Here is a 27,071-nt window from a genome sequence, read left to right on the forward strand (position 1 = left end):
TGTACACATCTACAATATTGTATGATTATAATTTTTTAAACTCAATGGCTGTCTCCTGCCAAGGCAGGGTGACCCAAAGAAGAAAACACATTCACCATCATTCCTTCAGCTGTCTACTGACAATTAAATAGTAGCAAGGGGTTCATTATCTACTTTAAAGCTCTGATAGCATCTTGATTATGTTGCAGAGCACAATGGTGGAATGCTACACCGATGAAAAGAGAGATGGCCACATATCTTCTGATACTGCTGTCAAGGGAAAAATATAATTCTTGCGCATCTCTCTCGAGTGACAGGAGCGGAAGCCAATCAATCACTTGTCTACCTTCCATTAACCTGTCAGCCAATTTGAGGTTAGAGGCTCTCTCTCCAGCAACCTGTATAATGAAGAATTAATAAAAGATTTAATTGAGAAAGTATTGGAAACATCAGGATGTGTTTCCTTAAGATACCTGCTGTCCATGTTAACCTATCAGTAAAATAGGTACCTGGGTGTTAGTCGACTGGTGTGGGTCACATCCGGGGAACAAAACTTACTTAATTTGCCCAAAATGCTCTGAATAACAAAGTGCTTTCTATATAGCAGTATGTCACTGATGTCAGCTAGCCTTGTATACATTGTACATGTACTTGTAGAAATAAAGATTATTATTATTATTATTATTACCAGGTATTATACTGCTGAAAATTGCTAAAAGCTCATTTTCCTGAAACTTGCATAGAAACAGAGGTAACTGCATGTGCTTGAACAAATGACTCACTTGGTGTTTATAACACATGTTCAGGGATACCATTCTTCCTGGTGTCAGGAATACCATTCTTCCTGGTGTCAGGAATACCATTCTTCCTGGTGTCAGGAATACCATTCTTCCTGGTGTCAGGTGTTCCATTCTTCCTGGTGTCAGGAATACCATTCTTTCTGGTGTCAGGAATACCATTCTTCCTGGTGTCAGGTGTTCCATTCTTCCTGGTGTCAGGAATACCATTCTTCCTGGTGTCAGGAATACCATTCTTCCTGGTGTCAGGAATACCATTCTTCCTGGTGTCAGGTGTTCCATTCTTCCTGGTGTCAGGAATACCATTCTTCCTGGTGTCAGGTGTTCCATTCTTCCTGGTGTCAGGAATACCATTCTTCCTGGTGTCAGGAATACCATTCTTCCTGGTGTCAGGTGTTCCATTCTTCCTGGTGTCAGGAATACCATTCTTCCTGGTGTCAGGTGTTCCATTCTTCCTGGTGTCAGGAATACCATTCTTCCTGGTGTCAGGAATACCATTCTTCCTTGTGTCAGGAATACCATTCTTCCTGGTGTCGGGAATACCATTCTTCCTGGTGTCAGGAATACCATTCTTCCTGGTGTCAGGAATACCATTCTTCCTGGTGTCAGGAATACCATTCTTCCTGGTGTCAGGAATACCATTCTTCCTGGTGTCAGGAATACCATTCTTCCTGGTGTCAGGAATACCATTCTTCCTGGTGTCAGGAATACCATTCTTCCTGGTGTCAGGTGTTCCATTCTTCCTGGTGTCAGGAATACCATTCTTCCTGGTGTCAGGTGTTCCATTCTTCCTGGTGTCAGGGATCCCAGTCTTCCTGGTGTCAGGGATCCCATTCTTCCTAGTATCAGGGATACCATTCTTTCTGGTGTCAGGGATCCCATTCTTCCTAGTATCAGGGATCCCATTTTTCCTGGTTTCAGTGATCCCATTCTTCCTAGTATCAGGGATACCATTCTTTCTGGTGTCAGGGATCCCATTCTTCCTAGTATCAGGGATCCCATTTTTCCTGGTTTCATTGATCCCATTCTTCCTAGTTTTAGAGATCCCATTCTTCTTGGTTTCTGAGATCTCATTCTTCCTGGTTTCAGGTTTTTTTCAGAGCCCTGCCCTGTGTCCCACTATGTTCTACATGTAAAACTGTGTTATCTGCGTGACCTCATTGCTGTAATCAAAAATTACTCTGATTTCATGGAGTGATAGGCCTCCCAAGAACTTTCATTAGGTGTCCGAGCTTTTGGTTTAAAATGGAAAACAATGGTGTCCCTATACATGATATGCAATGAATAAACAGAAAGAGTGATGGGGGGCACAAATCACAGCCCGTAAATTGACAGTCCGACGCTCTACTATCTTCACAACCAAGCTTACAAGGGGAAGGAGATGAAATTAGTACTTACAGTACTACATTCCGTCAGAGGTACCGTCTGTAACCCAACTGAACTCTGACGGAATATGGTAATTACTAGTTCCGACTCCTTCCTCTTGTAAGCCTGGTGGTGGAAGTAGAGCATCAGACTGTTAATTTACAGGCCACAGTTTGTGCCTCTCCCATCCATCTTTCTGCTTATTCACTGACAGTTGCTTATTACAACTTAATCTGTGTTCATGATGTAATGTTTATTGCCCTTGTAGTCTAAAGTTAGGCATAAGCTTGCTTAAAATGCTCTACATAACCATGGGCTTTCTGCTTGCAATCAAATATCACCCATTTCTGAATAAACATTGGATCATGTGAAAATAAACTTTGACTATACATTATCCAAATCATTTTATAAATCAAAGTTACAAAAAACTTACATTAAGCTTAAATAATTTGTTGACCAAAGCCTCCTGCACATATATTAGACGGTCAGCTTTACTGTCATGTCTGAAGTTCAACATGGCTGTTAATATCCCTTTCATCTGTCAAGAAAAAGAAGAGAAGTCCTTATGATTATTATTATTTATTATATTTATGGGGAAGTGCCAAACCTGTAGGGGTAATGCATCCCCTGAGAAATAAGTGGGGTATACCTTCATACATGTGATGAGTTTCGAGAGTCTTGTCTGGTGCTACCCTGGTCAACTAGGCTGTTGCTGCTCATGGCCCACTGCCCCACATATCCATCACAATCTGCTTGATCTGGCACCTGCTGAAGATACTTGTCCAATTTCCTCTTGAAAACTTCTACACTTGTTCCAGCAGTACAGCCTCTAATCACCTAACGACTGAGTTCCATTCCTAAGACCACGTCGCTAAACAAATTCGTTGCTAAGTGAGAAGCATACTATAATGGTAGTGAGTTTGTGTCAACCATCTTTGATATTGTTTTAATGTCACCTTTGTACCATTTATAACATTTCTGGTATATTTTTAATATACAATACAGTACTGTATTGTATATTTCAATATAAAATACAGTAGTGTATTGTATATTGAATTAAGCAGAATAGAGGAAATCAGTTCTAATATACATTATTTAGGTATGAATACTGGTCAGAGAGCCTGTTGTAAGTCCAAGGCATTGGTAAATGAGTACGTTGCTAAGTGAGGAGAGGCTGTACTTCTGATATCTTCTGGTAAGATGTTGAATAATCTGGGGCCACGAATGTTGCTACAGGGTTCCGTTATTGTGCCCACCGCACTCCTGCTTGTCACTGGGTTTATTTTATTTTTGGTAATCAGGTTTGATACAAGGAAAGGGAAGGGAGCCCAAAGTTATGAGATTGAGAACCCTCTCACCAGCATCAAAGCATCCTCCTTAGAAGGTATGAGGTCTTGTGGAAGTATTAAATTTTGAAATATTAAATACAGGAGGGCCCCATTCACACAGTTCTAAATATAGCACTGGTCTTCCCCTTACACAACCGCTGTACGGTGCAGTGGTAAAAACACTGAATATAATGAACAACAGCTCAATTGAAAGCCAACAAAAACGTGGAACACCGAAAACAGGTGCTTTATACGTGGGGCTCCCTGAATTAATTCTTTGTTTGTTTACTCATTCATTCATTTGTACACTCTTTCTTTTTCTCACCTCTTCAGTCTTTCCTTTACAATACTTTCACATGTAATTATATTCATCCAATTAATTTTCATTTCATAATGCCAACATACAAACAATGGAAAATAATCTGAACAAAGTTATTGACCCTACAAATATGACTTATCAGTATAAGAAAAGACTGAAGACTAATGAAAAAAGAGTTTTTTTTTTTTTAAGATTATTATACAGAACTATTACTGTGCATAAAATCAAATGAGAAAGGTAAGAGTTACTGTACACATTTTGATACTTGATTTCCTAGCTTGAAAACTTCCTAGATTGAAAATTTTCTAGTTTGAAAACTTCTTACCTTGAAATTCCTATTTGAAAACTTCTTGGTTTGATATTCCTAGTTTGGAAATCCGAGTGTGAAAATTTCCTAGTTTGAAATTCCTAGTTTGAAAACTTCTTAGTCTGAAATTCCTATTCCTATATTGTGTACAGTATAAGACTGAGCATACATTTTTTAACAAGTATCTAAAGCACATGCAAAGGAATTTCACATTGTGGTTTGCTTCAGGAAAGTTATCACTGTCCGCTAATCTGGCAAATACTCTCTCAGCCGAGTATGCTAGCAACTTAACACATAATTTTTACAGTGGTGAACTGTACATATATAACTATGAATGAATAAAATACTGGATGGGAATGTGAACTGTGCTCTTAGTGCATACCAGGCCTAATGGCAGGTACAGGCAGGCCCTGAGGTGCAGAGAGGTGCACCTCTCCTTCCGACAGTATTTAAGTCTCCGTACTGTCACTTGATCTTCAGACAGTTCCTGACTATGGAACTGAACTTCTCCAGGCTGAGGGACTGACAACCTCATATTCTATGACTTCAAGGGTGATGGACTGATTACATCGTCTTCACATCTCTACTGTTCCTGCCTACTTTCTGTATTCGACTGAAGAAGCCTACTGTGTAGGCGAAACGTTTCGGAATAAAGTTGCCTAACTGTTGCCTATGTGTCTTACCTACCAACCTGTCGGTATTGTATACCATTTTGATGCTCAACCTTTATATTATAATAATAAGGTAAAAGGACCCCAATGGAAATAAGTCACTCTGACTTTTTTGGGTTATCCCAGGTTCTCTACACATATGCTGCTATGTATGATAATTCTATGTAACTGTATTTGTGTATACCTGAATAAACTTACTTACTTACAATTCATCTAATATGACATAAACAATATTAATAACATAGAAACATGCCATATACACTAGAATGAATATGTCATTACGTATGTGGCTAGTGGTGGTGACTGACTTACTGACTGACTTATGGGCCTGACTGACTGACCAAATTATTTGACTGACTGAATTACTTAACTGACTGACTTGAATAAATGACTTACTGACTTGACTGACTGAATGACTTTACTGACTGACTTGACTGACTTGACTGAATGACTTTCTGACTTGACTGACTGACTTACTGACTTTCTGACTTGACTGAATGACTTACTGACTTAACTGACTGACTTGACCAAATGACTGAATGACTTACTTGACTGACTGACATACAGATTTGACTGACTTACTGACTTGACTGACTGAATAACTTAATTGACTGACTGAATGACTTGACTGACTTACTGAATGACTTAAAGTTAGACTTTTTCACTGAAGAGGACCCTGAAATGGTGTCTAGAGCAGCTGATGCCTTACTGTCAGTTGTATAATGTACTGCAGGGTAAAATAAAACAAATTCATTACATAATTTATGCACACTCCAGTACAACCATCAACTTCAGTACCAGAACCTCTACCATCCACCTCAGCCCAGTAGAGCCACAACATAACTCTCCACTGTCTTCACAATCATCCACAAACACCAGCACCCACAATTTAAGGTGAGAAATACTATTATTCCTGTTGCAGTTACAGTCTTAACCCTTTGACTGTCACGGCCGTATATATACGTCTTACGAGGTACCGTGTTTGACGTATATATACTCATAAATTCTAGCGGCTTCAAATCAAGCAGGAGAAAGCTGGTAGGCCCACATGTGAGAGAATGGGTCTGTGTGGTCAGTGTGCACCACATAAAAAAAATCCTGGAGCATGCAGTGCGTAATGAGAAAAAAAAAACTCCGACCATTTTTTTAAATTAAAATGCCGACTTTGTGGACTATTTTCGTACAGTATTTATGATTGTATTCTCATTTTCTTGGTCTTATTTGATAGAATGGAAAACATATTATAGAAATAGAGGTGATTTTGATTGATTTTACTATAAAAAGAACCTGGAAATGGAGCTCAAAGTAGGGGAAATGTTTGATTTTTGCCAATGTTCAAAAGTAAACAAATGATGTCATTGTCCAATAAATGTCCAACTAGCCATTCTAATATGCAGTCATGAATGGGTTGATGTTATTTATACAATTATTACAGTATTTACCTGGAGTTTACCTGGAGAGAGTTCCGGGGGTCAACGCCCCCGCGGCCCGGTCTGTGACCAGGCCTCCTGGTGGATCAGAGCCTGATCAACCAGGCTGTTGCTGCTGGCTGCACGCAAACCAACGTACGAGCCACATCCCGGCTGATCCGGAACTGACTTTAGGTGCTTGTCCAGTGCCAGCTTGAAGACTGCCAGGGGTCTGTTGGTAATCCCCCTTATGTGTGCTGGGAGGCAGTTGAACAGTCTCGGGCCCCTGACACTTATTGTATGGTCTCTTAACGTGCTAGTGACACCCCTGCTTTTCATTGGGGGGATGGTGCATCGTCTGCCAAGTCTTTTGCTTTCGTAGTGAGTGATTCTCGTGTGCAAGTTCGGTACTAGTCCCTCTAGGATTTTCCAGGTGTATATAATCATGTATCTCTCCCTCCTGCGTTCCAGGGAATACAGGTTTAGGAACCTCAAGCGCTCCCAATAATTGAGGTGTTTTATCTCCGTTATGCGTGCCGTGAAAGTTCTCTGTACATTTTCTAGGTCGGCAATTTCACCTGCCTTGAAAGGAGCTGTTAGTGTGCAGCAATATTCCAGCCTAGATAGAACAAGTGACCTGAAGAGTGTCATCATGGGCTTGGCCTCCCTAGTTTTGAAGGTTCTCATTATCCATCCTGTCATTTTTCTAGCAGATGCGATTGATACAATGTTATGGTCCTTGAAGGTGAGATCCTCCGACATAATCACTCCCAGGTCTTTGACGTTGGTGTTTCGCTCTATTTTGTGGCCAGAATTTGTTTTGTACTCTGATGAAGATTTAATTTCCTCATGTTTACCATATCTGAGTAATTGAAATTTCTCATCGTTGAACTTCATATTGTTTTCTGCAGCCCACTGAAAGATTTGGTTGATGTCCGCCTGGAGCTTTGCAGTGTCTGCAATGGAAGACACTGTCATGCAGATTCGGGTGTCATCTGCAAAGGAAGACACGGTGCTGTGGCTGACATCCTTGTCTATGTCGGATATGAGGATGAGGAACAAGATGGGAGCGAGTACTGTGCCTTGTGGAACAGAGCTTTTCACCGTAGCTGCCTCGGACTTTACTCTGTTGACGACTACTCTCTGTGTTCTGTTAGTGAGGAAATTATAGATCCATCGACCGACTTTTCCTGTTATTCCTTTAGCACGCATTTTGTGCGCTATTACGCCATGGTCACACTTGTCGAAGGCTTTTGCAAAGTCTGTATATATTACATCTGCATTCTTTTTGTCTTCTAGTGTATTTAGGACCTTGTCGTAGTGATCCAATAGTTGAGACAGACAAGAGCGACCTGTTCTAAACCCATGTTGCCCTGGGTTGTGTAACTGATGGGTTTCTAGATGGGTGGTGATCTTGCTTCTTAGGACCCTTTCAAAGATTTTTATGATATGGGATGTTTGTGCTATTGGTCTGTAGTTCTTTGCTGTTGCTTTACTGCCCCCTTTGTGGAGTGGGGCTATGTCTGTTGTTTTTAGTAACTGTGGGACGACCCCTGTGTCCATGCTCCCTCTCCATAGGATGGAAAAGGCTCGTGATAGGGGCTTCTTGCAGTTCTTGATGAACACAGAGTTCCATGAGTCTGGCCCTGGGGCAGAGTGCATGGGGATGTCATTTATCGCCTGTTCGAAGTCATTTGGCGTCAGGATAACATCGGATAGGCTTGTGTTCATCAAATTTTGTGGCTCTCTCATAAAAAATTCATTTTGATCTTCAACTCTCAGTCTGGTTAGCGGCTTGCTAAAAACTGAGTCATATTGGGACTTGAGTAGTTCACTCATTTCCTTGCTGTCATCCGTGTAGGACCCATCTTGTTTAAGTAGGGGCCCAATACTGGACGTTGTTCTCGATTTTGATTTGGCATAGGAGAAGAAATACTTTGGGTTTCTTTCGATTTCATTTATGGCTTTTAGTTCTTCCCGCGATTCCTGACTCCTAAAGGATTCTTTTAGCTTAAGTTCGATGCTTGCTATTTCTCTGACCAGTGTCTCCCTACGCATTTCAGATATATTGACCTCTTTTAGCCGCTCTGTTATTCTTTTCCGTCGCCTGTAGAGGGAGCGCCTGTCTCTTTCTGTTTTACATCTACTCCTCCTTTTTCTTAGAGGAATAAGCCTTGTGCATACATCGAGTGCCACCGAGTTAATCTGTTCTAGGCATAAGTTGGGGTCTGTGTTGCTTAGTATATCTTCCCAGCTTATATCGGTTAGGACTTGGTTTACTTGGTCCCACTTTATGTTTTTGTTATTGAAGTTGAATTTGGTGAATGCTCCCTCGTGACTAATCTCATTATGTCGGTCTGGGGCTCCGCGCATACATGACTGAACCTCAATTATGTTGTGATCTGAGTATATTGTTTTTGATATGGTAACATTTCTTATCAGATCATCATTGTTAGTGAAGATGAGGTCTAGTGTATTCTCCAGTCTAGTAGGCTCTATTATTTGCTGGTTTAAATTGAATTTTGTGCAGAGATTTAAAAGCTCGCGTGAGTGTGAGTTTTCATCAGAGCTGCCTCCTGGTGTTATTACTGCAACAATATTATTTGCTATATTCCTCCATTTTAGGTGCCTTAAGTTGAAATCCCCCAGGAGCAAGATGTTTGGTGCAGGAGCTGGAAGGTTTTCCAGACAGTGGTCAATTTTTAACAGCTGTTCCTGGAATTGCTGGGATGTTGCATCCGGAGGCTTGTAGACTACCACAATGACTAGGTTTTGGTTCTCGACCTTTACTGCTAAAACTTCCACTACATCATTTGAGGCATTTAGCAGTTCTGTGCAAACAAGTGACTCTGCAATGTACAGGCCAACCCCCCCCTTTTGCCTGTTCACTCTGTCACATCTGTATAGGTTGTAACCTGGGATCCATATTTCGTTGTCCAAGTGATCCTTTATGTGGGTCGCAGTAGTCTGCATAATAGTAAGTCTTCTATTTTTTGTTTGAATAAAAATTCAAAATAGAAAGCAAGAGTAATATCAGAGGGGCCTGGAGACATGACTGATGAACAAAGAAAATGTTATTTTAGAGCCAGGAATGTCTGCATTGTTCATTCTGGACCTTATTTTGAAATTGTCATATTTTTTAATTTTCGTGAATTGGCCAAATTGCAAATTTCTGACCACATTACTGGGTAGTTGAAATTGGTAAATGGGCAGTTTCTTGTACTCAATCGATAGAAAAAAATGGAGTTCTAAAGAAATAGCTATGAGTTTGGTCGACTGGAACAAAGGAATTAGCCGAAAATAGGGCTCAAAGTGGGCGAAATCGCCGATTTGTAAATATCGCCGAGATCGCTAACTTCGTGAGAGCATAATTCCGTCAGTTTTCCATCAAATTTCGTTTTTTTTGGTGTCATTACAATCGGGAAAAGATTCTCTATCATTTCATAAGAAAAAATAATTTTTTTTTTTTAAATTTTGCGACACCAGGAGACACCTCAGGATTGGGGGTTGCGACAATGAACTACAATTGTGTATTCACTTTTATTTTTGTAAGATCTGGAAGTCTAAAAAAAAGTTGTTTGATGGGGAAGTTCGCATCCTGAAACAAAAAATCGACCGAGCGACTGCTTGTATCCTGAAAAACTCGTATGGTGGGGCACTTGTAAGCTGAGGTTCCAGTATACATCTTTCTTTCTTTCAACACACCGGCCGTATCCCACCGAGGCGGGGTGTATACATTTTTTTTTTTTTTTTTTTTCAACAAGTCGGCTGTCTCCCACCGAGGCAGGGTGACCCAAAAAAGAAAGAAAATCCCCAAAAAGAAAATACTTTCATCATCATTCAACACTTTCACCACACTCGCACATTATCACTGTTTTTGCAGAGGTGCTCAGAATACAACAGTCTAGAAGCTTAAACATATAAAGATACACAACATATCCCTCCAAACTGCCAATATCCCAAACCCCTCCTTTAAAGTGCAGGCATTGTACTTCCCATTTCCAGGACTCAAGTCCGACTATATGAAAATAACCGGTTTCCCTGAATCCCTTCACTAAATATTACCCTGCTCACACTCCAACAGATCGTCAGGTCCCAAGTACCATTCGTCTCCATTCACTCCTATCTAACACGCTCACGCACGCTTGCTGGAAGTCCAAGCCCCTTACCCACAAAACCTCCTTTACCCCCTCTCTCCAACCCTTTCGAGGACGACCCCTACCCCGCCTTCCTTCCCCTATAGATTTATATGCTTTCCATGTCATTCTACTGTGATCCATTCTCTCTAAATGACCAAACCACCTCAACAACCCCTCTTCTGCCCTCTGACTAATACTTTTATTAACTCCACACCTTCTCCTAATTTCCACACTCCGAATTTTCTGCATAATATTTACACCACACATTGCCCTTAAACAGGACATCTCCGCTGCCTCCAACCGTCTCCTCGCTGCTGCATTTACCACCCAAGCTTCACACCCATATAAGAGTGTTGGTACTACTATACTTTCATACATTCCCTTCTTTGCCTCCATAGATAACGTTTTTTGACTCCACATATACCTCAACGCACCACTCACCTTTTTTCCCTCATCAATTCTATGATTAACCTCATCCTTCATAAATCCATCCGCCGACACGTCAACTCCCAAGTATCTGAAAACATTCACTTCTTCCATACTCCTCCTCCCCAATTTGATATCCAATTTTTCTTTATCTAAATCATTTGACACCCTCATCACCTTACTCTTTTCTATGTTCACTTTCAACTTTCTACCTTTACACACATTCCCAAACTCATCCACTAACCTTTGCAATTTTTCTTTAGAATCTCCCATAAGCACAGTATCATCAGCAAAAAGTAACTGTGTCAATTCCCATTTTGAATTTGATTCCCCATAATTTAATCCCACCCCTCTCCCAAACACCCTAGCATTTACTTCCTTTACAACCCCATCTATAAATATATTAAACAACCATGGTGACATTACACATCCCTGTCTAAGACCTACTTTTACCGGGAAGTAGTCTCCCTCTCTTCTACACACCCTAACCTGAGCCTCACTATCCTCATAAAAACTCTTTACAGCATTTAATAACTTACCACCTATTCCATATACTTGCAACATCTGCCACATTGCTCCTCTATCCACTCTATCATATTTATTATTATTATTTTTTTTATTATCACACCGGCCGATTCCCACCAAGGCAGGGTGGCCCGAAAAAGAAAAACTTTCACCATCATTCACTCCATCACTGTCTTGCCAGAAGGGTGCTTTACACTACAGTTTTTAAACTGCAACATTAACACCCCTCCTTCAGAGTGCAGGCACTGTACTTCCCATCTCCAGGACTCAAGTCCGGCCTGCCGGTTTCCCTGAATCCCTTCATAAATGTTACTTTGCTCACACTCCAACAGCACGTCAAGTATTAAAAACCATTTGTCTCCATTCACTCCTATCAAACACGCTCACGCATGCCTGCTGGAAGTCCAAGCCCCTCGCACACAAAACCTCCTTTACCCCCTCCCTCCAACCCTTCCTAGGCCGACCCCTACCCCGCCTTCCTTCCACTACAGACTGATACACTCTTGAAGTCATTCTGTTTCGCTCCATTCTCTCTACATGTCCGAACCACCTCAACAACCCTTCCTCAGCCCTCTGGACAACAGTTTTGGTAATCCCGCACCTCCTCCTAACTTCCAAACTACGAATTCTCTGCATTATATTCACACCACACATTGCCCTCAGACATGACATCTCCACTGCCTCCAGCCTTCTCCTCGCTGCAACATTCATCACCCACGCTTCACACCCATATAAGAGCGTTGGTAAAACTATACTCTCATACATTCCCCTCTTTGCCTCCAAGGACAAAGTTCTTTGTTTCCACAGACTCCTAAGTGCACCACTCACTCTTTTTCCCTCATCAATTCTATGATTCACCTCATCTTTCATAGACCCATCCGCTGACACGTCCACTCCCAAATATCTGAATACGTTCACCTCCTCCATACTCTCTCCCTCCAATCTGATATTCAATCTTTCATCACCTAATCTTTTTGTTATCCTCATAACCTTACTCTTTCCTGTATTCACCTTTAATTTTCTTCTTTTGCACACCCTACCAAATTCATCCACCAATCTCTGCAACTTCTCTTCAGAATCTCCCAAGAGCACAGTGTCATCAGCAAAGAGCAGCTGTGACAACTCCCACTTTGTGTGTGATTCTTTATCTTTTAACTCCACGCCTCTTGCCAAAACCCTCGCATTTACTTCTCTTACAACCCCATCTATAAATATATTAAACAACCACGGTGACATCACACATCCTTGTCTAAGGCCTACTTTTACTGGGAAAAAATTTCCCTCTTTCCTACATACTCTAACTTGAGCCTCACTATCCTCGTAAAAACTCTTCACTGCTTTCAGTAACCTACCTCCTACACCATACACTTGCAACATCTGCCACATTGCCCCCCTATCCACCCTGTCATACGCCTTTTCCAAATCCATAAATGCCACAAAGACCTCTTTAGCCTTATCTAAATACTGTTCACTTATATGTTTCACTGTAAACACCTGGTCCACACACCCCCTACCTTTCCTAAAGCCTCCTTGTTCATCTGCTATCCTATTCTCCGTCTTACTCTTAATTCTTTCAATTATAACTCTACCATACACTTTACCAGGTACACTCAACAGACTTATCCCCCTATAATTTTTGCACTCTCTTTTATCCCCTTTGCCTTTATACAAAGGAACTATGCATGCTCTCTGCCAATCCCTAGGTACCTTACCCTCTTCCATACATTTATTAAATAATTGCACCAACCACTCCAAAACTATATCCCCACCTGCTTTTAACATTTCTATCTTTATCCCATCAATCCCGGCTGCCTTACCCCCTTTCATTTTACCTACTGCCTCACGAACTTCCCCTACACTCACAACTGGCTCTTCCTCACTCCTACAAGATGTTATTCCTCCTTGCCCTATACACGAAATCACAGCTTCCCTATCTTCATCAACATTTAACAATTCCTCAAAATATTCCTTCCATCTTCCCAATACCTCTAACTCTCCATTTAATAACTCTCCTCTCCTATTTTTAACTGACAAATCCATTTGTTCTCTAGGCTTTCTTAACTTGTTAATCTCACTCATATGCCTTTTCTAAATCCATAAATGCAATAAAAACTTCCCTATCTTTATCTAAATACTGTTCACATATATGCTTCAATGTAAACACCTGATCTACACATCCCCTACCCACTCTAAAACCTCCTTGCTCATCCGCAATCCTACATTCTGTCTTACCTCTAATTCTTTCAATTATAACCCTACCGTACACTTTTCCTGGTATACTCAGTAAGCTTATTCCTCTATAATTTTTACAGTCTCTTTTGTCCCCTTTCCCTTTATATAAAGGGACTATACATGCTCTCTGCCAATCCCTAGGTACCTTCCCCTCTTTCATACATTTATTAAACAAAAGTACCAACCACTCCAACACTATATCCCCCCCTGCTTTTAACATTTCTGTCATGATCCCATCAGTTCCAGCTGCTTTACCCCCTTTCATTTTACGTAATGCCTCACGTACCTCCCCCACACTTACATTCTGCTCTTCTTCACTCCTAAAAGATGGTATACCTCCCTGACCAGTGCATGAAATTACTGCCTCTGTTTCTTCCTTAACATTTAAAAGTTCCTCAAAATATTCTCGCCATCTACCCAATACCTCCATCTCCCCATCTACTAACTCCCCTACTCTGTTTTTAACTGACAAATCCATATTTTCCCTAGGCTTTCTTAACTTGTTTAACTCACTCCAAAATTTTTTCTTATTTTCATTAAAATTTCTTGACAGTGCCTCTCCCACTCTATCATCTGCTCTCCTTTTGCACTCTCTCACCACTCTCTTTACCTTTCTTTTACTCTCCATATACTCTGCTCTTCTTATAACACTTCTGCTTTGTAAAAACCTCTCATAAGCTACCTTTTTCTCTTTTATCACACCCTTTACTTCATCATTCCACCAATCACTCCTCTTTCCTCCTGCCCCCACCCTCCTATAACCACAAACTTCTGCCCCACATTCTAATACTGCATTTTTAAAACTATTCCAACCCTCTTCAACCCCCCCACTACTCATCTTTGCACTAGCCCACCTTTCTGCCAATAGTCGCTTATATCTCACCCGAACTTCCTCCTCCCTTAGTTTATACACTTTCACCTCCCTCTTACTTGTTGTTGCCACCTTCCTCTTTTCCCATCTACCTCTTACTCTAACTGTAGCTACAACTAAATAAAAGAATAAAAGAATGTGAGAAGGTAGATAAGGAAGTTGTCTTGATGTTAGCAATATGTATGAAGGACAAAATGCCATAACTTTAAACTAAGCGAAAAGAAAATATTTTTCAAAAATATTGGGGGCAGGAGGCTGGAATAAAATAAAAAAAAGAATTAATGTGCCAGGACTGATGGAAGTTTTAAAATTTATCTGTGAAAAATTGTACTATACTGTATAACTGCAAATAGGTAATTATGTACCTAAATAATCACTTGTTTAAACACTTAAAGAATAAAAACGGCACAATACTGTGACTGGAACAATACACAAATAACCCACACACAGGAAAATGAAACTCAGGACAGTGTTTTGGTCCAACTTGGTCAAGTAATTCCTAAATTTATTGTTACAACCACTTACAGAACTTATATATAAGCAATCAATTAGTTATTGCTTTATTAGTCTTATGATAGGCTTAAGTTTGCCTGAAATGCTTTGCATATTAATGGGCTTTCTACATGCACACCTCAATGTCACCCATCTATGTACATTGTTTGATACTGAAATAAAGAATTTTTAATTTTTAAGACAAAGACAAAGATTTATTTCAACATGAAAGAATATCTGTACAGAGATGGGTGACATTTCCTTGTGTATGCAAAAAGCCCATAGTTATGCAGAGCATTTCTGGTGCAAGTAGGACTGAAAAGTCATCACGAGTTTCATTCTCCCATGCATGGGTTATTTATGTATTAAACCCTTACCTGTGCTAATTGCAGAGCAATGATGATAGTGCCAAGTGGTGCTTTCTGCAGACGGCCATAGTTACTTTGTTTTTCCCACACATAAAGATCGGCTGGAGGTATCCTCTCCACAACTTCTGCAACCTAATGTTTGAATTAATTCTGATTACTTGCATATGCTTATCAGTAACATATTTCACAAAAACACCTGACAATTCAGGTCATACATTACTTTTATATATGCAGTTTATAAAGGCAGACACCCTCAATTTCAAGAAAAATTTCTAACAAGGCCAGGAGCTAGACAGGCTGGCTGATACCATCTAGGGTAATGAATTTTCACTATTTTTTTATTAATCCTACATATATCTGTAACTTCCCACCCTGCCTCAGTGGGAGACATCTAGTATGTTTAAAAAAAAAAATCTGTAGCTTCAAAACATATGATAGCACTGTGTTGCTCTTTGCCTTCTCCGTGTTATAACCTCGAGTTTCAGTGCATCAACCAATGAATTTTCAAGACCTAAATCTGAAGAAATTGAAGACCTTCAGTAGTCTGCAGAAGAAAAACAGTTAAATGAAAGCAGACAAAGCTCTCAGTCAAATTATTCTTATGACAAAAGCTATTAGTTTGTAAACAAGTTAAGAACCTTAACCTAACCTTGCAGAACCCTGTGTAAAAAAATAGTAAATAAAGTTAAGAAATTAACCTAACCTTGTAAAACCATGTGTAAAAAAAAAAAAAGAAATTCCATCTGGTCCACTTGGATCTTATCAACAATAGAAGAATCATTATAGAAAACCAACAAGGAAGTTTTATCCTCATTCCAAAATGTTAATTCTCCAATGTATCACATAACAAATGCTGCCATGATATTTGATGGCATAAGTCACAAAATTACTGGTGACCAGAAGAGTTTCAATACCACTTTGAGAACATTATCTATGGTACATATGTTTTGTTTAATTTTTATATTGAATTTTCTATGAAGAACCATGAGAGACTGGACAGAGAAGAATCTGACATATGGTTGCAACACATTACAGGACCCAACACTGTGCAACAATGGAGATTTCTTAAATGCATTCAAAATAAAGAGTTAATTATGTTTTTAATCTCTAGTTTGTGAGTGGGATTCTTCAAAGTATACAGAAACTTGAGATGGAAATCAGCAGTTGATAGTAGATAGAGTGCAAGCCATCCCGCACCTCAGCCACCACTGGATCTACTGGTAAGGATCTGTAAAAGAAACCGTACTTTGCCAATATGTAAATGGATAATAAATGGTCTACGGAGCACAGATATGAGCAGACTGTCCACCTGTCATAATCAAGAAAATTATTTATTCATTTTCTCTCACTCTCTAATATTTTTAGAAAGTTACAAAATACTTCATGACAAAACATTCCTGAAAACTTTAATAAATTTATCTTGCAATATTGAACTTTTTTTTTTTTTTTTTAATTTTTGTAGATTTTTTAAAAAGGTTCATAAGACTTCACGATGAAATATTCCTTAAAATTGTAATAATTATCTTAAATAATAAACATTTTATGAACACTTAAACATAAGGATGATATCACAGAAATAAGAAACTGGAAGAAACTATGAGTGCCTCAAAACACAGGGTTATAAAACAGAAAAGTCAAAGAGCTTCACAATCCTCTCATACATTTTCTGAAACTTGAGACAAAGAAAATCTATGTGAGCATTCATCTCTCCAGATGGCATTGATAGTCAAACTTGTGAGGTCTAGTTCAAAGACTATAGACTTAAATTCTACACATAAAACTTAAAATCATTACTCTTTCATAAATCTTTGGGGCATCAAAATGTGAATTTGAGTTGAGTAGTTCCTCGCTGCAGAGATCCAATACTTTACCCCTATGATCAAATTTGGTCCAAGCTAAGAACCCAGCTGTTATATGCAGGGACACCACCGTCTCAACACTCTGTAGAGTAATGCACATTTTAAGACATAAAGGAGCAATTCTTATATATTGACACTGTAGGGAATAATTATTATTATTATTATTAGTTTAACATGCTGGTCGTCTCCTGCCGAGGCAGGGTGACCCAAAAAGGAACACTTTCACCATCATTTACACTATCACTGTCTTGCCAGCAACATGCAGATATGACAGTTTAAATGTCCCTCCAAACAGCAAATATCTCTAACTCTTCCTTCAGAGTGCAGGCACTGTACTTCCCACCTCAAGGACTCAAGTTCGGCTAACCGGTTTCCCTGATTACCCTGCTCACACTCCAACAGTTCGTCAAGTCCCAAATAATTATAATTATTATAAATATTAAATTCAAGGAGAAATGTTAAACTTGTAGAGGTCTTACAGTGCTTTGGGAATGAGAGGCAATCACGTTCAATCCAAGGAAAGGGAGGATATATCCAATTCCTTGGATCAAGAGCCCCTCAGCGGAGTCAGTGCACCTCCCTGAGAGGGTATGAAGAATGAGACAGACTAAGAAATTTACAACAATATGTGGGAAGTACAGTGCCTGCACTCTAAAGGAAGAGTTAGAAATATTTGCTGTTTGGAGGGACATCTAAACTGTCATATCTGTGCACCTCTGGCAAGACAGTTGCAGTGTGAACGATGGTGAAAGTGTTTATTTTTTGGGTCCCATTGCCTCGGTGGAAGACAACCAGTGTGTTAAAATTAAAGTGAACAGGAACAGACATAAATAATATGGCAATATCAAATCAAATCAAAATTTTTATTTCTTTGTGTACAAAGTATAGTTTATATGTAATAGAATTGATAATCACAAAAAAAGCTGGCTTGATAAAGTTCCTGGAGAGCAAAATGTTGCCACAATAAAATGTTACATTAGTTGCATTAATTGCACTCGTGTCTTTTTACTTAACAAAAATCCACTAGCATGCATGTGCATTTCAGGCAGACTTATCTTAATGCTTACAGACAAGACAAATAATGTGCACATAGGAGAGAGAAGCTTATGATGATGTTTCAGTCTGGTTTGGACCATTTACGAAGTCCAAATGGTTCAAGTCAGACCGAAATGTCATGGTAAGCTCCTCTCTCTTATGTGCGGGTTATCTGTGTATTGTTCCAGTCACTGCATTGTGCCTTTTTGTTTCTTACAGACAAGATGTGGAAAAACACTTATAACTGATGTACTGCTCAGAGCACTTATTAAAGGAAATGTGCCACAAGTGGCTTCTTCAGAAGTGAAGAAAGTGCAGGTGCAGAGCAAGTTGTTACTGTGACAACATTTTACTCCATGTAGAGTTATAGCAAGACTTAATAGAGTTTGACATTGATATATTACCACAATAAAATCTTGCCCTGCACCTATCTCACCTTTATTTGTAACACACTGGCCATCTCCCACTGAGGCAGGATGACCCAAAAAAAAAAAAAAAGAAACCCTCTCACCATCATTCACTCCATTACTGTCTTGATAGAGACATGATGATACTACAGTTCAAAACTGCAAATATCACCACCCAGGCAGATCATTCAGTGCTACAAGACAGAGATGAAAGAAATGATAGAAGTGGAAGAGGTAGAGTTGTTGAGAGAGCAGTAAATTACAACTGAACATTGAAATTAAAATGCAATTGCAAATGCACATTTAAATGCAATTGCAAATACACATTTAACCCTTTCAGGGTCCGTCCCGTAGATCTACGGCTTCACGTTGAGTGTCCAAACCATAGATCTACGCCAAAATTCTAGCGCCGTCAAATTTAGCGCGAAAACGCTCATAGGCCTACATGTGAGAGAACGGGTCTGCGTGGTGGGTGTGCGCCATAAACAAAAAATCTAGGTGCCCGCATAGCATTGTGGGAACGCCGGTTCAGTTACCCTTGTTCACCATGCCTCGTTGCAAGTCAGCTCTCACTCCCCGGAAAATTGGGACTCTCCTCTTCCTATCTGATAGTTCTGACAGTGATGGAAGTGGAAATGAAGATGAATTCTACGGCTTTGATCAGTTAGTGACCGAAAAGAATGACCAGGATATCGATAATAGTGCAGAAAACCCTGACGATCCTCAACCTTCTACCTCTGGTGTGGGCACTCGTGACTCACGGTCGGTTGTTCCTCAACACAAGAGAAAACTAATATTTTCGCGTGGCCAGGCCTCTGACTTCAGTAATGATGATGATAGTGACGTGGATTGTGATTTTATTGCGCTCGACGATCATTCGAGTAGTGATAGTGAGGAATCATATTCACCAGTGAAGCGTCGGTATGTTCGCCACCACATGCGCTCGGGTAATGTACCCTATGCTGTGCCCAGGGGACGGAGTACATCCCGTGGCCCTACACCAGTTTTAGGTAGTGATAGTGAGGATGATGTGGCTACACTTGGCATGGATAGACCACAGGCATCAGTGGATGGTGTTAGTGGTAATGGTAGTGGCACCGCCATGCGTGACTCACCAGACCACACTGGGACCCACGCTGCTGATTCATCAGTTCAAGGACAAAGCGGAGCGTCAGCCACCAGCCCACCACAACCACCCGCACAACCAGCCTATGATGTCCAGTATCCACCAGCAAACCATATGTGGGATTGGCAGCAAAATCCCAATTTTGTTCCCAAGCCTCACCACTTTGATGACTCTCAAAGTGGAATTCTACCTACTTGTCCCCTTGGAACCACAGCCAATGAACTGGAATTCTTTGAATTATTCTTTGACCAGCCATTGATGGAAACTATTGTCAGGGAAAGTAATAAGTATTTTGAGTACACCCTGGCAAATACGATCTTATCACCACAGTCAAGACTACACAAGTGGAAAGAGACGACTGTTGCAGAAATGTATTTGCTTTTTGCAACAATAATGCTTATGCCTCATGTGTACAGGCATAATATAAAAGCATACTGGTCCACAGATCGGCTAATTTCTACCCCGGTCTTCAGTGAAATCATACCAGTGAACAGGTTTATCTTACTCTTACGTATGTTGCACTTCTCTGACAAAACCAGGCCTGACAGAAGTGACAGGTTATACAAGATTAGAAATGTTTTCATGTATCTCAAACAAAAGTTCAGCATATACTTTTATCCATTCAAGAATCTTGTAATTGACGAGTCTTTGATTTTGTTCAAAGGTAGACTGTCATTCAAGCAGTATATACCGAGCAAGAGGAAACGCTTTGGTATAAAACTGTTTGTACTCTGTGACTGTGACAGTGGCCTGGTGTTGGATATTGTTGTATACACGGGTAGTAAAACATTGAAAGATACCAAGATGTTATTGGGTATCTCAGGTGACGTAGTGAGAAACATGATGGCACCTTATCTTGGTAAGGGGCATACATTATATACCAATAACTGGTACACAAGCCCATTACTCAGTGATTTCATGCGAGTGAACAAGACAGATGTGTGTGGCACAGTGCATTCTAATCGAAAACATTTGCCCAGGCTCAATGCAGGTGCTCGTGGTGATGACGTGCAGGTGTTTACTACCAATGACATCATGGCATTACGGTGGCATGACAAACGAAATGTCACATTGTTGACAACCATTCACCGTAATGAAATGCAAGACAGTGGCAAAGTTGATCGAGTGACTAATGAACGTATTCGAAAACCAGTGACAGTGATTGATTATACACAAAACATGCGCTTGGTTGACAAATGTGACATGCAGATTGGTTTTGTTGACTGTGTTCGTAAGAGTTACAAGTGGTACATGAAACTTTTCTTCCATCTCATGGACATTTCAATGCTCAATGCATATAATATGTACCAAATAAAGACTGGCAACAGACCACCGTATGGTGAATTTTGTTTGTCTGTTGTCAGACAACTCATAATGAAGTACCAGGTAAGAACACCTGCTATACAACAAGGTCCTCGAATTCCTCAGGATATACCCAAGCGTTTGAGGAGGGAAGGTGATCATTTCATAATACAACTTCCTTCAACTCAGAAGAAATTTGCTCAGAAGAGATGCATCGTCTGTGCACAAACAAAACGACGGCAACAAAGACGCAAAGACACTCGGTTTATGTGTGAGGAATGTAAGGTGCCTCTGTACATGGTGCCTTGTTTCAAGGAGTTCCACAAGCTCCAGCAGTTCTAAAACCATGTCCAGTGATTGTAAATATGTAAATATATGATAGAACATTAGTATTATACAATATTTGTGCATGTTTATTGTAATAAACAACAGTGGTAAACAATAATATGATAATAACTTTAGTGCGGTTATTGTGTTCAATACAGTGAGTATATATATATCAATTATATACAGTATTGGTCTCTCAGGCCCCAAATGTTAGTAGGAATAGAAAAAAATTGGAAAAGAAAAGAAAAAAATGTAAAAACCGCAAAATAATGTAATGAGCGTATGTGGAATTCGTCGATGTTGCCGCCACCACATCATTTTTGACAAACTTCTTGGCACTGTATCTCGGTAAGTACTGATCAGAATTTTTTTTTTTTGTCTTATTACCTTCACAAAAATATGTTCTTTAATTCTGTAAGAAAAAATAATTTTTTTTTTTCAAAATTTCTTGAACACTGGAGCACCACTTCAGATTTTGGCCTTGGACCCTGAAGGGGTTAAATGCAATTGCAAATACACATTTACAGTGGAACCTCAAAATTCGAACGTATCACATATCGAACGTTTCAAAATTAGAACCCTTTTTTCGAACCAACTTTGTCCCTATTACTGAACACACCCCTATTTTCGGACCACTGGGTACCGGACCTGTTCGCCAGCCCGCTCTATCCGCGTCCCCACGCAGGCGCCATGAGCCAGTCTGGCTTTGTTTATGCTTGAGTGAACACTAACATGCGCTCTCATTCAAACATTTTACGATTATTTCATTGTGTTTAGTGCTTGTGGGACTGAAATAAGCTACCATGGGCCCAAAGAAAGTGAGAAACACCATAGATGTGAAGAAGGAAATAATACAGAAGTGGAATGATGTCCAAGTGGAATGATGCCCAAATGTTTGTGGAGAAGTACCACCCTGAGCAAGCTGAAACAAGCCATCTTTGCAACAAGTTCAGTGACAGAACCATGTCCCATTTTAGGGAAATCTTAAAAGAGGTACCAGAAACAGAGGAATGTGGACAATTATTTTGTGAGACAGGGGTCCAGTGACTCTCAAGCTGGTCCTAGTGGCATTAAAAGATAGAGAAGGGAAGTAACCCCAGAGAGGACTTTACCTGAAGTCCTCACAGAGGGGGATTCTCCTTCCAAACACTAACCCCAACTCCCTCTCCCCTTCTCCCTACCTTCCAGATGACTCACCAATCTTCAATAAAGGTAAGTAGAAATTTTATTTTATATTTATATACATAATTGAACACTATAGTATTTGTTGTATGTATGTAAAACTATAATTAATCTCTATAAAATGTAATTTTTTGTGAATATTTTTGGGTTTCTGGAACGGATTAATTGTATTTCCATTGTTTCTTATGGGAAATATTGCTTTGATTTTCAGACTTTTCGAATTTAGAACTAGCTCCTGGAACGGATTAAGTTCGAAATTTGAGGTTCCACTGTACAGTGTTTATACATGGCATTTCACCTGATACATTTCTAAATCTAGAATGCAATATTACTGATAGCCAATGACAAGACAAATTATTTGCATTCTAAAATTCATTAAATCCAATGGATGGATGGAATTATAAAAAACAATGAAAGAGTTACCTTCCTCATATGGGGACTTATCTTTGGCTTTACTAGACGTTTCTTGTATATAATGTTGAAGTCTTGGCTGTCATCACGGTGTAAATCACCATCAAAATCACCGTTGGGCAGCTCGTTAGTACAAATATTTATCTCATTATTTTCTAACACTAATGTGCAAAGATTTTCAACCGATTTTGTTGCTATACCAGAAATGTCACATAGCTGAGATATGTCATGAAATATGCCAACTTCAGATTTCCTCTTCATTAACTTGACAATGGTGTCTTCTGTGATTTTCAACCTCATGAGATCCTCAGCTGAGGCATCATTGATAATTTTTAATATGCTGTCTTTTTCTTTCTGAGAAAATGGCATTCCATTTGCTGAATAATCATAAAATTTTGCATTCTCCTCAGGTGCTTGTTTGCTGGTTAAAGAGGTGCAGTATGGAAGAATCTGCAATAAAAGTATATATTAATTTGAAAATTGACATCACAAGAGGACAAAGTTGTATACTGATTAAATAAAATGGAGTTGAAGAGATACTGTAAGAGATACTGTAAGAGATACTGCAAGAGATACTGTAAGAGACACTGTAAGAGATACTGTAAGAGATACTGTAAGAGATACTGTAAGAGATACTGCAAGAGATACTGCAAGAGAAACTGTAAGAGATACTGTAAGAGATACTGTAAGAGATACTGTAAGAGATACTGTAAGAGATACTGCAAGAGAAACTGTAAGAGATAGATACTGTAAGAGATACTGCAAGAGATACTGCAAGAGATACTGTAAGAGATACTGTAAGAGATATTGTAAGAGATACTGCAAGAGATACTGCAAGAGATACTGTAAGAGATACTGTAAGAGATATTGTATGAGATACTGCAAGAGATACTGTAAGATACTGTAAGAGATATTGTAAGAGATACTGCAAGAGATACTGCAAGAGATACTGTAAGAGATACTGTAAGAGATATTGTATGAGATACTGCAAGAGATACTGTAAGATACTGTAAGAGATATTGTAAGAGATACTGCAAGAGATACTGCAAGAGATACTGTAAGAGATACTGTAAGAGATATTGTATGAGATACTGCAAGAGATACTGTAAGAGATATTGTAAGAGATATTGTAAGAGATATTGTAAGAGATATTGTACAAGATACTGTAAGAGATACTGTACTAGGAGCCTTTTCTTCAGAGGATGGTAGATCAATGACATGAATTACAAGAGGAAATAGAATGTGCTACTCATTTTATACTGATGGGTGAACATGGAAAGCAGGTGTTTTATGAAAATACATCCCTAACGTTTTCCAGCCATACCGGAGATTTGAACTCCGGACCTCAGTGTGTGAGCTGAGTGCGCTAGCGATCGAGCTATGGGCCAAGTCGTCATGAGTTTCCTTCCCCATATGTGCGGGTTATTTGGGTATTGTTCCATTCATAGTATTGTGACTGGAACAATACCCAAATTTATTATTTTTGTCCATTACAGGCAGTGTAAGTTTTGATTGGTTTCCCATAAATGGACATCATGTCACTTTTTTAGTCAGCTATACTGAGGCTTCTATTATATTAGTCTGCAAAAACAAAATATAATACAGTGGACCCCCGGTTAACGATATTTTTTCATTCCAGAAGTATGTTCAGGTGCCAGTACTGACCGAATTTGTTCCCATAAGGAATATTGTGAAGTAGATTAGTCCATTTCAGACCCCCAAACATACATGTACAAATGCACTTATATAAATACACTTACATAATTGGTCGCATTGTGAGGTGATCGTTAAGCGGGGGTCCACTGTACAGTGTATGTATATAATGCACAAAACTTCAAATTACTAATATGTACTGTAATAATTTTTCAATACTAAGCTAGAACAAATATATTATCTCAACTCAAAAAGTCAAATAACTGAAAAATTATAAAAAAATATATATAACTCTAAATATATTTCCTCAAAATTGAAGACTGAAGCATTGAGATTCTTCATGCCAGATGAAGGGCTCTAGATCCAAGGATTTTGGAGCTATGCTCCCCTTTCTTGGCTCAAACCTCATTACTCACTGAAACTTTAAACTTAAAACAGAATAACTTATGGAGTTTCTTTTCATAACGTAATTTGTTTTTGCAAAGACAATTGAAAAAGTATATAAAAACTGAATACCCAAAATACAATTGAAAAAATTTATAAAGAAATTGAATATACAAAATATGAATGAAAATCTTCCAAAAGTTGAACGTCCAGGAAAAAGGCCCTCATAATACTATTTCTAATATATTTTTTCAACTGCATTTACAAAAAAAAAAAAAAAAAAAATCACACTACATATAGGCTTACAGTATAGGCAAACATTTAACCCTTAAACGGTCCAAACGTATATATACGTTTTTTCAACATCTGAAAGTATGTAAAAAAATGAAGATCTTTTTTTTTTTGTTTTACATTTGAAAACGTGTAAAAAAAACTTTCATCAACATTTTTTTTGTTATATTTGAAAATATATATAAAAAAGGTAGATCTACTTTTGTAGCATTACGAACTTGAACGTCGATCTGTTTGGACCGTTTAAGGGTTAAATTCTAATACAAATATGCAAGGAAATACATTTACTTTGAAAGTTCCAAAGGGCCCAATGTGTAGTTTGTAAATAACTGAACGAAACGGAAGTAACATTGTCCCTCGAATCTAAGTTGCCCTTTTGCTTGGGCAAAAATATTACCCTGGTTATTATTATAATCAAAACTAAGTGCTAAACCCACAAGGGTCATATAGATAACTGTGGTTGGAGCGGAGAACTGTTCACAGTGCAGTTAGTGAGATAACGGAGACCCCTAGGCCAGGAGCTGTGACTCGACCCCAAATAGGCAAGTGCTTATGAACCTTGATGCCCAGGTTGACCCGGGTATGTTGGGTTTACTAGTAGCCCGTATACTAAATTCCAGTGTCTGGACACAGTGAAGCTAGAGGCTTTGCTGGTTATGTGGTTTACTCTGAGGATTTCCTCTTCTACAGGATACCTGGTTTACACAGGTTTTTCTCTCCTACAGTATACATAGTTTACACAGAAATTTCCTATCGTGCCGGTTACTTAAATAAACCTTCAGGATCCTAAATAAGACTCCAGAATGCTAAATAAACCTCCAGGATGTTAAATAAACCTCGAGAATGCTAAATAAACCTCCAAGCTAAATAAACCTCAAGAAGCTAAATAAACCTCCAGAATGCTAAATAAACCTCCAGGATCTTAAATAAACCTTGAGAATGCTAAATAAACCTCCAGGATGTTAAATAAACCTCCAGGATGATAAATAAACCTCCAGGATGATAAATAAACCTCCAGGATGTTAAATAAACCTCCAGGATGATAAATAAACCTCCAGGATGTTAAATAAACCTCCAGGATGTTAAATAAACCTCCAGGATGATAAATAAACCTCCAGGATGGCAAATAAGAGATAAGCTAAGATTTCGTTCGGATTTTTAACCCCGGAGGGTTAGCCACCCAGGATAACCCAAGAAAGTCAGTGCGTCATCGAGGACTGTCTAACTTATTTCCATTGTGATCCTTAATCTTGTCCCCCAGGATGCGACCCACACCAGTCGACTAACACCCAGGTACCTATTTGCTGCTAGGTGAACAGGACAACAGGTGTAAGGAAACGTGTCGAAATGTTTCTACCCGCCGGGAATCGAACCCGGACCCTCCGTGTGTGAAGAGGGAGCTTTAGCCACCTCCAGGATGTTAAATAAACCTCCAGGATGTTAAATAAATCTCCAGGATGCTAAATAAATCTCCAGGATGCTAAATAAATCTCCAGGATGCTAAATAAATCTCCAGGATGCTAAATAAATCTCCAGGTTCCTAAATAAACCTCCACAGGCTGCTACTGTTATTGTTGGACTATAAGGCTGCGACGGTGCACGAGCCGTAAAGGTTTATACGGCTCGAGGGCCTTATAACCTTTATTATACTGTTCGAGGGCCTTATAACCTTTATTATACTGTTCGAGGGCCTTATAACCTTTATTATACTGTTCGAGGGCCTTATAACCTTTATTATACTGTTCGAGGGCCTTATAACCTTTATTATACTGTTCGAGGGCCTTATAACCTTTATTATACTGTTCGAGGGCCTTATAACCTTTATTATACTGTTCGAGGGCCTTATAACCTTTATTATACTGTTCG

The 27,071-nt window shown here is 39.3% G+C and overlaps 1 protein-coding gene across 1 annotated transcript; it reads right to left on the reverse strand.

Moving 5' to 3' along the window:
• On the reverse strand, positions 1-25,692 carry LOC128703209 (transcription elongation factor, mitochondrial). The gene is made up of 6 exons (XM_070103433.1): positions 25,494-25,692; positions 22,890-23,327; positions 17,023-17,169; positions 15,238-15,360; positions 2,575-2,679; positions 1-377 (listed from the first exon to the last, which is right to left on the reverse strand). Exons 1-6 carry the CDS (start codon positions 25,554-25,556, stop codon positions 150-152), a joined length of 1,104 nt encoding a protein of 367 aa, XP_069959534.1. The 5' UTR covers positions 25,557-25,692; the 3' UTR covers positions 1-149.
• Positions 25,693-27,071: the final 1,379 nt, after the last annotated feature.

This window comes from Cherax quadricarinatus, chromosome 85 (assembly GCF_038502225.1).
Source record: "Cherax quadricarinatus isolate ZL_2023a chromosome 85, ASM3850222v1, whole genome shotgun sequence".
NCBI classification, from domain to species: Eukaryota; Metazoa; Arthropoda; class Malacostraca; order Decapoda; family Parastacidae; genus Cherax; species Cherax quadricarinatus.